The sequence below is a fragment of the Bombyx mandarina genome, chromosome 10, assembly GCF_030267445.1.
Source record: "Bombyx mandarina strain Sakado chromosome 10, ASM3026744v2".
NCBI lineage: Eukaryota > Metazoa > Arthropoda > Insecta > Lepidoptera > Bombycidae > Bombyx > Bombyx mandarina.
Window position 1 is genome coordinate 11730367 of NC_143217.1, and position 15931 is coordinate 11746297.

Below are 15931 nucleotides of genomic sequence, written 5' to 3' on the forward strand. Positions count from 1 at the left end.
GTCGATAAATTTTAAAACAAAGCTATCCTCGCTTGATATTCAAACCACTATTTTATTTATTTCTTTAAAATTATATCAACTTTTGCGTAAGCTTAAAACTTGGCGCCTCCATGTTCGGCTTTCGTGGAAAAAGCCAGAATGCCAAAGAAAACGTGGACGCCGGAAGCTTAGGTTTTAGTTAATTGGCAATATAGGAATATGAGCATTACACGGCCCATTTATAATTGAATGCTCATCGTAGCTCATGGACTAATATCAGAGACAAAGCCAAGCAGTTGTCGACTAAGTCAGGTAGTTTGATGAAGGTAGTAAGTAATCAGAAGGTAGTAAAAAAAGTAATAAAATAGTTAAGTAATCCCCACTATAACACGGTAGATTGGTTCCGCGTTATAGGATACGTGTTGTCAAAATTCTCGCATAACGCGCTTGTATAACTTCATATAAAGCGTTATGTACAAATAGATATACGAATATAATATAGTATAACTAATGTTTTTCCTATTACAAAACTAGTAACACAAATGAGTCGTCTATTATCAAAGGCGGCAATCTGTACATTTGGACAAAAATTTTTTATTGATATGTCAATACAGATTTATTTGAATATAATCGTCTCCTTCAAAGAATACGGTTCAAAACCTGCATTAAATAAAGGTTAATAGTTAACCTGTTATTTATCTAAGATGTCGTTCCGAAGAGTTTTGTGACTGCCAATGGAATACAAAGTCAATAATTCGTTTTTCTGATTTACCAATCATTGTCCAAAAGTCAGATTGCCGCCTTTGATAATAGACGACTCAAATGTAATAAATTAATTTATTTTAATTTCACATGACAATTACTGTACAATATGCAAAATTAATTATGAATTGTAGAAATAATTATAAATTTCACAGTACAGAAATATTATAACATGTTAAAACCCCGCGTTATATGGGGAATACCTGTGTTATACGAGGGCCTGAAATCGCGTAATATAAAAATGCGTTATAAGGGGGATTGCTGTATTTTTTCCTTGATTTGCAGGTCCCTTTTTTGCAATGACTAAGTTCTTAAAAGTGTCTTTCGGATGATTTATAGATGATATTTTGTTTGAGACCAGATTTCGGAGCCTTTATTGTCAAAATGATAATGAAGAATAATAATTTTTAAAAATTAATCACACAATCAGCACAATCGAATGTTTTTAAATTGACAAAGTGTAATTACCATTATATTAATTATGTGGCATTATTATATAACACTATCTCGAAAATGTGCCATAACTCATATTCCGATGTAAAATATAAGGTTATGAATTTTATTTGACATCATCATCACAGATCCTTTATTTTGGTATAAAAACATCACAATCTAACGTTTAAGACATTTAATGCATACTTTAAATTATATAAAAGTCAAGTTATATCAGAGTCTGTACTATTTTCTTGTGAACATATTTTAGTTTCATTAAAAGATAGGTATCTTTATTAATTTTGCCAGGATTAAGTCTACAAGCTCTCTTGCATTATTTGACAATTTATTTTCAGTTGATATCTAATTGTGTACTATTTGTAAAATACTAAAATTGCAGTACAAAATAATTATAAATCGAAATCAGTGGGAAATTTAATTTAAGTTGTTAAAATTATGGAATATTATCTTCAATTGAGATGAATTATCTTCCGTTGGGCAGCGGTAGCTGGTTTAAGATCATGTTGGGTCTTTTAATTAAATTGAAAGGTTTGATCGTTTTGCAAATTATTGCTTCTTGCTATTAGTCGCTTTTAGTTCATTAACATCTGTGCTGTATCTTTTTACACTAGGATGACCCGGTGCGTAGGTGTTATCGTGCCAGCTGTGCCCGATACAATATTCTTGTTGACGATGAAAATTTGTAATGTCAGGATCCCAAATAAGACACAAATAATAGTTTAAAAAAACTAACAATATATGCTTTTATAGAAAATCCAACAAAAAATAGAACATAAATTTTAATAAATTTGAATTAAAAATAGTGTATGAAAAAATGATTTTATTTAAAAAAAAAGCGTGGGGTGCTTTTCAGGATATTATCAAAATAACCCTACTACTTATATCTGTTCATAAAATATTTATAACTACTGATACCATTCACCCCTCTCTTTTTTACAATAAAATTATATTTTCATACACTATTTTTGATTCGACATTTATTAAATTATATTTTCTTTTTTTTGTTGGATTTTTTATAAAAGCGTATTTTGTTAGTTTTTTTAAACTATTATTTATTTTAAATTTATTAGTGGAATTTCAATCTTCAATTTTTTTTTTTTTTTTTTATTGAATTGTCGTCAGTCCTTAATAAGTATACCAAATTTCGAGTTAATCCGACGTTTTAAAGGTGGTCAAAATCATGTTTAAAGATTCTGTTATATATTAACATACATACGTCTGAAGCTAATAAAAGCGTATTAAAAAAACTACACTCCGTATCAAAGCGATATGTGTTGAAAACTAGATGACTAAATAAATACAAGCCAGTCTGCGTGAAAAAATTTAATTTCACAAGTTTATCTTTTTCGAGGCTTTATAGCGTGTATCGGTTTATCGACTTTGATGAAAATTTTGTATTTTTATAATGATGTTAGGTTATGATTTGGTTACTATCGAATATTTAATTTAATGTTTACAGGCATAAACATGTCCATAGATGGGGGTTCATTTTTGTCATTGTGGTATGATAATAAAGTGACTTAATTATTATAATAATCGTTTTGTTTTATTTGTATTAACCATTCATCTCGTGGCCATTTACATCTTCCGTATTCGATTTTCATTTTCAAATAGAAGACTCCCAGGGTTGATATGGATCGAAACGAATCTGGTGTAGTAAAATTAAGGGAAAAGATCCTTGCTTTTTAAAGCGCGAACCGTCTATATATCGACTCTGTATTGATGCGTATAAAGTGCAGAGCGTCAAAATACCGACTACTGCGCAGTTTGATTAAAGGTATTATAACTAGTCAGGTCATAAGTATTGTCACACAGTAAAAACTTTTCTTTTAGAATGCTGGCCACAAATTTTTTTATTAAATTCGAATTTCGAATTGTTCATGAAAATAAAAATGTATACTTTTAGAATTTTACTCATTTTTAAATATGGAGTGGACGCTTAAAGAAGACCGTGTTGCAGTTATTGCGTTGCATCGTTGCGGGCACGCGCCAGTTCAAATTTTTAACATACTGAAAAATTTGAATATAACCAAAAGATTCGTTTATCGTACCATCAAACGATACAATGAAGACTAGTGTAGATGAGAGGTCAAGAAGTGGTCGCCCTCGGTCTGTTAGAACTTCAGCAGTGATAAAAGCTGTGAAGGCGCGAATTCAAAGAAATCCCAAACGTAAGCAGAAACTGTTGGCCCTTCAGATGGGGTTAAGCAGAACCACGGTGAAAAGGGTGTTAAATGAAGACTTAAGGCTTCGGGCATAGCGAAGAAAAACAGGACATCGTTTGAATGCTCGTCTAATGGACCTGAGACTGAAGAGATGCCGCGCTTTGTTGAAGCGGTACGCGGGAAAAAAATATCGGGAAATTCTTTTTTCGGATGAAAAATTTTTTACCGTAGAAGAGAGCTACAACAAACAAAATGATAAGGTGTACGCACACAGTAGTGAAGAAGCGAGCAACCGTATTCCGCGTGTCCAACGAGGTCATTTTCCATCCTCGCTCATGGTATGGTTGGGAGTTTCTTATTGGGGCTTAACAGAGGTACATTTTTGTGAGAAAGGTGTAAAAATGAATGCAGTTGTGTATCAAAATACAGTCCTGACGAACCTTGTGGAACCTGTTTCTCATACCATGTTCAATAACAGGCACTGGGTATTCCAACAAGATTCGGCGCCAGCTCATAGAGCGAAGAGCACACAAGACTGGCTGGCGGCGCGTGAAATCGACTTCATCCGGCACGAAGACTGGCCCTCCTCCAGTCCAGATTTGAATCCGTTAGATTACAAGATATGGCAACACTTGGAGGAAAAGGCGTGCTCAAAGCCTCATCCCAATTTGGAGTCACTCAAGACATCCTTGATTAAGGCAGCCGCCGATATTGACATGGACCTCGTTCGTGCTGCGATAGACGACTGGCCGCGCAGATTGAAGGCCTGTATTCAAAATCACGGAGGTCATTTTGAATAAACTTTAGTGTCATAAGAATCTATGTTTTGTTAAGTTCATTTTGGTATATGAATGGTTACATAATGAATAAACTTGTTTCAATTATTTTACATTAAACATGTGACAGAATTTATGACCTGACTAGGTATTATATAGGTATCGACCTATAAAGACGTGTCTTAGCGCGCGCATGTATGACTTTTTTAATAGGTCTATAAAAAATAATTTAAAATTATTTTCCTGTCAAATTAGCACGTTCGCGTGAGCAACCTCATTTTTGAATATTGCTACTGTGGCGCACCTTTTTCTCATTGGTGGTAAGACTTCTTGTGAGTCCGCGCGGGTAGGTACCACCGCCCCGCTTATTTCTGCCGTGAAGCAGTAATGCGTTTCGGTTTGAAGGATGGGGCAGCCGTTGTAACTTATACTTGAGACCTTAGAACTTATATCTCAAGGTGGGTCGCGCATTTACGTTGCAGATGTCTATGGGCTCCAGTAACCACTTAATACCAGGTGGGCTGTGAGCTCGTCCATCCATCTAAGCAATAAAAAAATAAAGAAAAATACAAATTTAGCAACGTCTAAAAACGTCCCGCGCCGTAATACGTACATCTTATGATGATTTTTTTTGGGAACGCGGTGATGCTGGCTGTGAAAATCAAATGTGTTGCGGCACTAAGTAGATGCGCCATAGGAATTTTCCCACAAAATAGAAGTCCAAAGACGTTCGGACAAAATAAATATGATAATCTAGAGGCCGTCATATGACGTTGCGCCATTTCATAATTTTAAAAACACGTAAGACGTTGCTCACGCGAACGTACTAGCATTGATTTTTGTATTTTTTTAAATTTTTTATAAGGTACTTTTTCAAATACCTTTTGCAATTTCTGCGAAAATAAGCTCAGCCCTACAAACAACTTTTATGTTTCAAGGTGGGCGGGCGGCTCCACTTATCTGCGACGGCGGTGAATCCTATTAATAAATAGTTTTAAAAATATATGTTTCAGCTAAATATTTTCATCAATTCTATTATTTAAAAAAGATAATGAATTCCGAAACAAAAGACTATTGAATTAAATTATATTTTTGCCGTGACGGCTCATTAGTGGGTCGCCTTTCCGATACGATGGTAGATTCTGCGAAGCACTGTTAGTGTTAGCAACGTCGTCAGGTTTGAGTCCCGTGATCTCTCACCTACTTGTTAAGTTACGCTGATATAGCCTCTCAAGGCTATCAGCTTAGGTAGGCTTAGATAGTTAAATAAGATATAAAATTTAGACATGTTAGATATGGTCAAGGTCATCGGGTTAGGAGATGCTTGTGATGTTTAAGGACCCCGGCACTAATTGAGAACTAGGTGTGCTGTGAGTTCGCCTTCCCAGCTATTGCTTTACAAGAATCATTTAATTAAATTACTATGAATAACTACGTAGGCATGTCTTTTAAATAGGATTGATCAATGAAACAGACAATAGATTGCACAAAACATTTTAATATAAACTTAAAAAGTCGTACAACAATTTGAAAAATTATTGACTAATTATATTAGCCGGCAATGGAGTGCCGCTTTTTACTATATTATGCAAATATTATATTATCTTTAACACTTCATCGAATATATCTTACAAAAGGAAAGAAAAATAAAAATTATCTTTTACAATAAAAAATTTCATTACACTAAATTGTATTAATATTAAACTTACATTATAGATTTTATCTACAAAATACTGTAGCATTTCGGTCAGTTTTTCAATGGATTGTCATAGAAAATACATTTCATGTAATTTAATAATAAGATATTAATAAAGTACACTTTAAAGGTATAGAACTCATACAGCTAGACTTAACTCTAAATCAAAATATAAAAATAGTAAAAATAGTTGTACATTTCCGTTTAGGTACAACTTGTCCATGTTGTGCATTGAATTGTTTCATCTACAATACATATTTGGTGAAATTGCGAGATACGTATAGAGCAATTTCCCGTTGCCAATTATTTCTGTTTTGTATTCGCAACACAGTGACAAGCTGATCCGACTACCCGTTTCCCGCGCTATAGCAGCGCTTAAACTACAGACCTCCATTAAAAAAACTGTACCGATCGCTAATGAAATATAAAAAAGATAAATAACACATAGTATTCAATTTTCAATGAATCGCATGCACCCGTTATTTTAATGAATTGAGATATATTTTTCTATGATTTATTCTTATTCATGTCTTTTAATAACAATTTAAATATTAAGTATACGATACACGCTAAGACCGGCCACCGCGGTGCGGTCGACCAATAAATTTACACAAGGACTAATATCTTCTTAAAAAAATACTGTTAGATTGAAACGTAGCTAATCCTATATTATTATGTTATGTATGTTAATTATTATAAAAAGGGTACAATCGTACGAGTGATGATAACACTATGTGAGATCTCCGACGCCCTCGGGCGGCCCGCCGCGCCGTCCGACCGCGTCCGACCGGATATGCAAATATTACAACATACGAATACAATACACAGGTATACCATACCGATACGCTAAAATAGTATGATTTATTTATTTATTTTTATTAAAATACACAATTTCTCTATTGGCTTTTCGTTTTCACGTGAAAAATTATATATTTATCTCGTACGAATATATATTGTATACATAATTAAATATTAATACTTCTTAGATCGGAGGACGTATGTATACAGGCTCGCTCTAGAAGGTACGTCGTCAACGCACTCGGCCGTGCGGCTGTTGGCTCTCTTAAACTACTAATATATCGATATCGAACGAAGACATCAAAAACGACTCGGCTTTTAAATATTACGAAAATAAATCGCCGGCGAGTCGCGCGGCTAATTATTATTGCTCCTATCGATTAAATTTACACATCGACGTAACGAACGAGAATACAAAAAGTTATGGAAAATCGTACGGATATCACAAGCGGCGGGCGGCGCGGGACGCCCCCGCGGAAAATAAAAAAATAAATCGCGGCGCGCGTCTCTCTCGTAAAAAAGTAAAGACTCTATGAGCGGGTCGCGCGGTGTGCGGCTCAGTTGGCGAGCAGCAGATGCGACGGCGCCGGAGGGTAGGGCGGCGCGCTGCCCGGCGCCGGCTCGCGACGAGACAGGTACGCCGCCTCCGGGGCCGGTGACATGGACCGCGCCGCCAGCTGCTGCTGCATCGCGCGCTGCTTTATGTAATTGCTGAATTCGGTGGGAGACATGCGGTTTGCGCGCTTGCTGCTCGTTTTGAGCTTGGTGCTGCCAAACTTCGTCTGTGCAAATGTAGCTGTCGTGAAGGTGAGCGGCTGTGCACGGAACGGAGGCGCAGGAGAGAAGGCCGCGGGCGCTGGCGGTGATGGCGCCGCAGCAGGCTCCACTGGCCTGAAGCATTGGGCCTCAGGGTTGAACGCGCGTGTTACCTGCACATTACAATTATTGTTTTATTTTAATTATTTTTAAAAACTATTTGTAGTTATTTATTATACTTATCTTAACTTTTTTTTTTATTAAGTTTAATTATAATTAAGAAATATGTTTTTCTATTTATTATCTACCGTTCCATTAATCTTATGAGATACTAGCCGCACTCGCCCGCTTCGCTGGGCATTTAAAATTGACATTATTATTTATTGTCATGCTTATTAGGGAGTCCAACACTCATAAAAACATTAGCTTATCCATTAAGTACATGTATTTTCTACATGGATACCAAGTTTCAAGTCAATCGGATCCACGGTTCAGTAGTTATAACGGAACATCCGTAAAAACCACTGTAGATTTATATATTAGTATAGACTACATAACATACACATTTCATGGATTAATAATAGCCATATAAGGTGTTACAGTGGTCTTCAATTTAATCAATCAGATACTGACGATCTGTTTAATAGGGTTGTTATAATTGATTTGAAGGTGATTAGTCTGCACGTAGATGTTGCTTCCGGGCCACCAGTAATCTTTCAATCACAAAAAAAATATGTAGATATTGGTCTTACCTCCCGATCGGTTCTTTCATCGGCAGCACGCTCGTCACTGCTGAACAAAACCTTCACAGCGCCCTTTTCTCCGATACGGTATGATACTTCACCTGAAATTCAAAAGATCCCAGTTATTCAAAAGGAATATTGCGTTGATAAACTAAAGCTAAGTATTTACTGTCATTAGTCGTTTATGAATTACTTCTTAACATTCCCGATCCTGTGGACCGAATGGTAAACAGTCGATGTCGCCCAAAACAGGTCATTTCTGATCCTCCCTATCCACTAACGGTGCTTTTAGGTACCCCAAACACCGGTCATCGTTCTCGTCGAACCCGTCGCTTGTGACGAAGGGCTCGACGAGTAAATTAACCCACAGACACAGCCCACTGAGTTTCTCGCCGGATCTTCTCAGTGGGTCGGGTTTCTGATCCGGTGGTAGATTCTGCGAAGCACTGCTCTTGCTAAGGTTAGTGTTAGCAACGACGTGGACTCATCTATTATGTAGTTAAAGCTACGCTGATATGGTCTCTCAAAACCATCAGCTTAGGTAGGGATAAAAGAGGTTCTTAACGATTCATCTAATAACTTCGTAAGATGTATTTTCGTAAGATATACGGCCAGAAGATATGCATACAACCAAGGCCGTGAGCTTATCTATCCAACTATGCTAATGAGTAAAAAAGATTGTCTGTGTTTGTAATTTTGAGCTATGAGCCATTGAAGACACATCAAATATAATGGTACTGATAATTAAAACTGTTTTACGGTTTATACTCGCGTTTTTTTTGTTTTCATGTAATGAATGTTTCCGAGGTTTTCAATACTTTACAGCTTACGTAGTCACGGACGACGATAAAAAGCGATTAGAAAATTTAAACGTAATTTTAGTTACATGTCTACGACTCGCGAACACTGAAGAAAATACTAGAATGATAGTGTTTTGTCTCCCACATTTTTAGTTAAATATGAATGTAGTTTAAACACTTTAATGTCTGAGCTGTGTGCTGCTGTGTGTGTGTGCGAGTTTTTTAACGTTCTCGTTAGCGTAAAAGTGAACCCAATTTTGTAGGCAGTTGGAACAGTGCCCCTAGCGACAAACGTAAGCAAACGATCCCATTCCATACAAATATGAGCTAACTTTTACGTTCTCGAGAACATTAAAAAACTCGCACTAAGCACACTGATGAAATCTCTGTAACAATCGTCAAGTTCAATATACTTAAATGCAAAGTAAACAATTAAATTTCAATTTGCACGTCATTCTTAAACAATACAGATGTCACGGACTTCGCTTGCGTCTCAAACGAGGCCTTAGTACGTGCGAGCCAATTTACGTGTATCCGATAATGCCCTCCTATTCTCGGTCGCCTTATAACTATTACCGAGATTACATCTAGTTGCAATAGTAGTGGTGCTGTAACATTCATGTTATTATTGTCGAGGATTATATGACCTTTACTATTTGTTTGTTTAATAATACACGTTTTTTTTTTATTTTTTTTTTATTTTTTTGTTTCATGTGTGTTTTAATGTTTCCGAAGCGAAGCGAGGGCGGGTCGCTAGTAATATTATAAAGAGGAAAGGTTTGTTTGTTTGTTTCGAATAGGCTCCGAAACTACTGGACCGATTTGAAAAATTCTTTTTCCATTAGAAGCCGACATTGTCCCTGATGAACATAGGCTACTTTTTTTTTATATTTTTTTATTTTTATTTTTTGGTTTCATGTGTGTTTTAATGTTTCCGAAGCGAAGCGAGGGCGGGTCGCTAGTAATAATAATAAAATGAAATGAAAATCCGGAAGCCGGCAACGATATTGTTGTTGTTGTTTTTAAATTCACCAATAAGCAGGCAAAGAGCGTAGCCTAGTCTGTCGAAGTTATATATTTTTTATGTCAATAAAAAGCCGGTGTATCTCTTTTTATTGCTTTTTGGGAGTTTTGACGTCAACTCGACGAATACCACATTGACTGAGCATGAGTTTACGCAGACCTTTTATACACAATATTACAAATACAAATAATACAAATTACATAATAAACTATTAAAAAAACATTAAAATAAAAATTCAAGTGACGCTTCACTCGGTTTGCTGCCAAAACTCTCTGATATAATAAGAATAGAGTAATGGTAGGCCATTGATATTTTTACTAATGGAATCATTAATATCGAAAAATATTAAATAATTCATGGTTTTAAGTAATAATTATTATTACAATATATAAATATTGAATTGAACAAAAATAAACTAAGAAGCCTGTGAATTATAAGCATTAGCTAATTTTTTTTAATTTGTTGTTCAAGTCACAAACAACTTTTTCGTTTGACAGCATATAGGTTTGCTATAAGGCTGTATGGGCTAAGCCCTTTGCCTATTGGCGAATTTAAAAACTATGGCATGGATAGTTTTGGGATGTTATCAAATAAGTAATTTATTTTTTTGGAAAACAATGCCAGGTTGAAAGAAATGTTGATACATAAACTAAACAACGTAAAAAAATAAGGCATCGTTTTTCAAGTACAAATAGTTTTGACATAAAGTTGGCCCACTTTTGGGCATTGTCCTTTTCATTACGTTCGTGTTAAGTATAAGAGCGAGAGTGTTTTACAATTTTATCTTGGTTTATTAAGTAGCTCCTATTTGAATGCCATCTGTACTTGTATCTATACCTAGATACAGTAACATTTTGATCGTTCGTACGTTTATGCAAGCTAGTTTCTACAATGGCTGACTAATTTGCATTTCGTTTTCATTTGGTCATGAAAACGGTGTAATGTCAGTAACAGAACAGTATTTATAACCAAGAATAAAAGCTAAGCAACATTACATTTGTTTTGTTAAATCTAGCGAGATGCAGCGAGATGCAGTTTTTAGCGAGACGAAGTCATCATTAAAATGATTATTATCTACTATCCCATACTACCCACTGTATAAAATAGAATTTATTATTGCCGACGTTTCAAATACTTTGCAATTTTCGTGGTCACGAAAGACACGAGCTCAATGGTCACGATGTCAGTGAGATATGTATTCGCGAGTTAAAAACGAGTGTTGAGGTGTCTTATAAAATTTTACTTTTCAACATCTACAATGAAATAGGAAAAATAGTTCAGTATTTTTTCCCTTTTGTTTTCAATCGATTTTTTTTACTAATTGCTGTTGTCCAGCTTTAGGGTTTATCAATACAGTTTTTTTTAATTAGAAAGTAGTCAATCACGAATCAAAAGAAAATTTAATTACATACAATTGAGGTGCCAATGAATATGGTAGAATTTCGACCACTGGGCGAACACTAGTAACTTAATATAATTGATCAAATAAATAAATAAAAATATAATTAAACATCAAACGAACCTGGATCAACCCAGACAGCCAGATCCCTGGGTAGGTGTTCTAGTACATCACGTACGGGCACTCCCGATTCCCTCGCCGCCCTTTCAAGCACTGGATCCAATGGGCCTCCAGTTTTCAGGCATCGGAACGCAGAGCCCCGGCACGGTCTGTCCGGGTACCAATGACCCCTGAATTTATCCTTGAGTGCCTTCTCTAATTCTTCCCCGAAGATGTTGACTCGCCGTCTTGGCAGCTTATTGTATAAGTAAGATATGACGAAGTTTAGGGCGACTTGCACTTCAATATGCATTTTTGGGAGCACTGTGAACAAGAATAAAGGTTGAAATTAGTTTTAGTAGACGCTATCGCAGTTTGTTTTAATGCTCTTGTAGGTAGACGAACGAGCATACGGACCGCCTAAGGGTGAGGGGTCACCGTCGACCATGGGCGATCGATCGATCGGTCCATTTAGATAAAATCACGGACCACCGAATATACTGTCATATTTACTATAGCATATATACCCAGCGTTGTCCGGCTTTACCATTTACCATGACAAAAGTATCATCTGTGTTAATTCAGGTTGTAATCCATCTATGTGCTAAATTTCATGTAAATCCTATCAGAGGCAATCTAACTCATTTTTGCGTGATTATGTTACAAACATATGAACATTTTATCTTTCGAATGTTTTACATTTAGTATTCTTTTCATTTAGTATGATTTTTTTTCATTTAAATGATTTTTTTTAAGAATCAAAATTTGTATAAGAATTTTTCCTTCATGTCATGCAACTTATTGTTGCATGTTTCTGCGTTGTTTCATTAAATTGACTACATTAAATGTTGACTTTTCCTAACAAAACTCATTCCATTTGATCATGAAGATGCTACAGCTAAATTTTTTTTATTGCCATTGTAGGTAGACGAGCATACGGCCCACCTGATGGTAAGTGGTCACCGTCGCTCATGGACGTCAGCAATACCAGGGGCAGAGTCAAGCCGCTGCCTATCGTTTAGTTATTAGGTACATATGTAAATACTGCAAAAGAATTAATTAAGTCATGACAGTGACACGGCTCATTAGATGCTGAAATAAAACGTGGTTCCTTAAGCCTAATAAAATTGTAGGCTAATCGATTTTCTAAGGCGGCGGAACGGTAAGCGAAGTTTCAAGTGATTTGCAAATTTATTATTTAAATGAAGATTACTTTCACAATCATTCTGCGAATTTATCGATCGAGTCACTGGAAGCGTTTATTTCAAAAACTAGCACTCACCCGCCGTTCGAATCGTGTTAACTTAGAAATAAATCGGATCTAGTACTTTTTTTTGGACGAAAAGTGACTAATGTTATTTTTTGGACTCCTAGTGATAATGTTTGTATAATTCCATGTTCTTTGGTAGAGTAGTTAAAAGACGAAATCGTTGCTAACAAATTCATATTCGCATTTATAGCATTAGTGTCGATTTCGTATAGCTATTATGTTCTTCGATGAAATCTACTTCGACAAGTTTGAAACTGGATACGCGTATTTGTGATAAGTTTATCGCGCTATAGCATTAAAACTTTAAAGAGTACACTTCAGTGGCTAGAAGGAAGGGGTAGTTGGATTTTAAAGAAACTTTTACGTAATGTTATATTGCTTCCTACCTCAAAACTAGTTTCGGAAGTGCTATTAAACAATAAATATTTTTCGACATTCAATGTTTTTTTCCTACCTATGCTAATAGCCTTGAGAGGCTATTTCAGCTTCACCCTAACGCGTAAGTGAGTTCACGGGGCTCAAACCGGAGTGTTGCTAACACTAGCCCTAGCAAAAGCAGTGCTTCGCAGAATCTACCACCAGATCGGAAACGCGACCCACTGAGAAAATCCGGCGAGAAACTCAGTGGGCTGTGTCTGTGGGTTAAACATTGAATGAAATTCTTAGTTATATCGCAGACGAACAGTCTGATACATTTGCTATTGCATGACGGTCAAACGGATACATAGTGACTCAATGAAAGTCAAAATATTGATTTGTAATACAAATAAATTTGAGACACGTGTGAATCTAAATAGTTCGTGTGATACTACATAGTTTCTTCAATGTATTCAAGCGAAGAGCATAACTAAGTATGTGAATTTGGTACAGTGATATCGGGCATTGTCCCCAGACAAGATCGAAACATGTATATGTAGTTATAAGCGTATTTGATCGCGTGAGAACATATTTGATGACTATTTTTTATCGCCATACTAGGCGACAAGCGTACCCGTGGTGAGTGGTTATCGTCGATTATGGAAGCCGCTTAGTAACGTCATTTAAAATACCTATTGCAATTAAACGTCGTGAATAATATAAAAGCTCTGGTTTTTTATAAATAAACATGTAATTAATATTATGTTTAGGTACAAATGCCTTTGTCCTAGAAAAATATTTGTATAGGTATGTGTATGATTTCTAAGCCATGGTTACTACCTATGTTGAAATTTGAATATTTTTTGTTTGCGACCTTGAAATATATTATTATGTACATTTGGGCCACGTGTGGCTTTTTGTTTTTGGATTTGTGGTCAGTGACCTATCAGTATTGTTAGATATGCTTGGCTAATTTTTCGGTTTCAAATTTTTAGTTCGAATAACTATGTTCATATTTAAAAAAAATGTCTACTTAATCATAATTTATATATAAATATATATATGTATATATATATATATATATATATATATATATATATATATATAAATATATGTGACCACGAATTCTGACCTTGAATACCTTAGTTATGATAAAATTCAATTTACCTTTTTTTCATTTTCACGATTTCGTTTTAATTTGGCTATGGATATTGTGTAAGTTTTTTTTTGTAATTGAATTTTTTTTGTATTTCAATATATACAAATTTTGAACATTAATTATTTCAAATAAATTTCCCTCAAACTTAATGGTTTTATGGTGATGTAAAAAGAATTGTTAAAATGAGTAATAATAATAAAAAAGTTCAAATATTAAATGGAACTAGAGGTCCCGCACTAGTCGAAATTCGACTATAATTAATTAGAATTGTAAGTTTGCACACTATTATGATTGTATTTTATACTTCTATAATCACAAATTCCGCCAAGACTACACTATAAAAAAATATTAACAAAAACAAACAATATTTAATCTGACAACAGACGTCAAGAACAAAAGTTTGATAATAAAATTATGCATGCGTGTGTGCGTCAAATACATGGTATGTAGTGTGTGTAATGTTTTCTTCATTGATTTAATGTATCTTTTATGCATTATTTAAAAAAAAATTAGCATTGTGCACTTCTTCTCTATATTCTCTATAAGTGTGGAAAATTTAATACTCCTCCGTCCGCGCAATTTTCGTAAAAAGGGATACAACGTTTTTGCTTCACGTATTAATATATAGATGTATTTCAAATCTTTTGCTATGCTAAAATCAACTGTAAAAACCCTTAAAGTGTATACTCATACATATAACAAATATAGTATTTGTCTCGTGACTTTCTGTTTTGACTTTGATTCTAATTTGAATTTTAAATTACAGTCTGTGGGCCTTGTTTTTCGTATATTAATGCACATTATTTACTTCATTCAGAAACATATTTATTTGACGTTCTCGTGTTTTCAAGAACTTTCTAGAACTGGTTTTCTTTACTGTGTGAAGTAGAAGCAATTTTTCTCAGACGTGACCAGACGTCACGGTTGTGTTATGAGCTGGAGATAAAACAGAACTGGTTATAGATAAAAATGTTTATTTCAGACTAGCACTTGAAGTCTGATTCGTGATGAATGCGATATAATCGTGTTTTTCGGTAATCTAAAAAAACTGTTTGAAGTGATACTCTATTGGTGTGGTATGACAAAATATGCTATTTAGATTGCATCGGAAAGGAAGCCTTTGGACAAGCTAGAGTTGCTCTATAAAAAAATTGCACGTGACAATAACTTTAGAAAACAAATTCAATGTAATATATAAATCGAAGGTTTTGTTCGAGACGAACGATATAACCCCAAACCTCTTTGAAGGGTACTCAAAGGGTCTTCTGAGATAAGTTTCCTCGGAACAAACTAAACAGCTTTGGCCCAAAGGAATGACAATATTAACCCATTTCCGTCAACACAAAAACCTTTTCACTAAAATATGCACATATTGAAACCAAAATTTACACCCAAAGTGGTTAATGGTTTTTTTTGGCAACCGTCGCTTATTAGTCAGACAATAATGTCTTTGGATTTCTAATTACGATTATAACCGAACAATCGAAATTTCTAGAAGGTAAAATGGAACAAAAATGTCCTTTAACAGTCAATTGCCGCAAGCTAAGAGTGATTCGGAAAAAGTGTCAGGAACAAGCGCAAAAGAAGCTGATCAGCAATAGTACTAGAGCTAAATCGTGTAGCAGGGTCACTAGCTACTAAAGCAACCATATCCGATCCAGTCGACGGGGCAAAGCAAATCCGCCGTCACCCAAA

At 35.1% G+C, this 15931-nt stretch overlaps 1 protein-coding gene across 1 annotated transcript in view; it reads right to left on the reverse strand.

Annotated features, from left to right (window-relative positions):
- Positions 1–5615: 5615 nt before the first annotated feature.
- The window catches only part of Tob (Transducer of ERBB2), a 48723-nt gene continuing 38407 nt past the window's right edge, over positions 5616–15931 (reverse strand). Inside the window, exons 2-4 of the mRNA XM_028174578.2 lie at positions 11475–11774; positions 8138–8229; positions 5616–7558 (exon numbers count right to left, since the gene is read on the reverse strand). Coding sequence (XP_028030379.1) covers positions 7187–7558; positions 8138–8229; positions 11475–11763 — 753 coding nt within the window. The 5' untranslated portion in view covers positions 11764–11774 and the 3' untranslated portion in view covers positions 5616–7186. The remainder of the gene's footprint in view (positions 7559–8137; positions 8230–11474; positions 11775–15931) is intronic.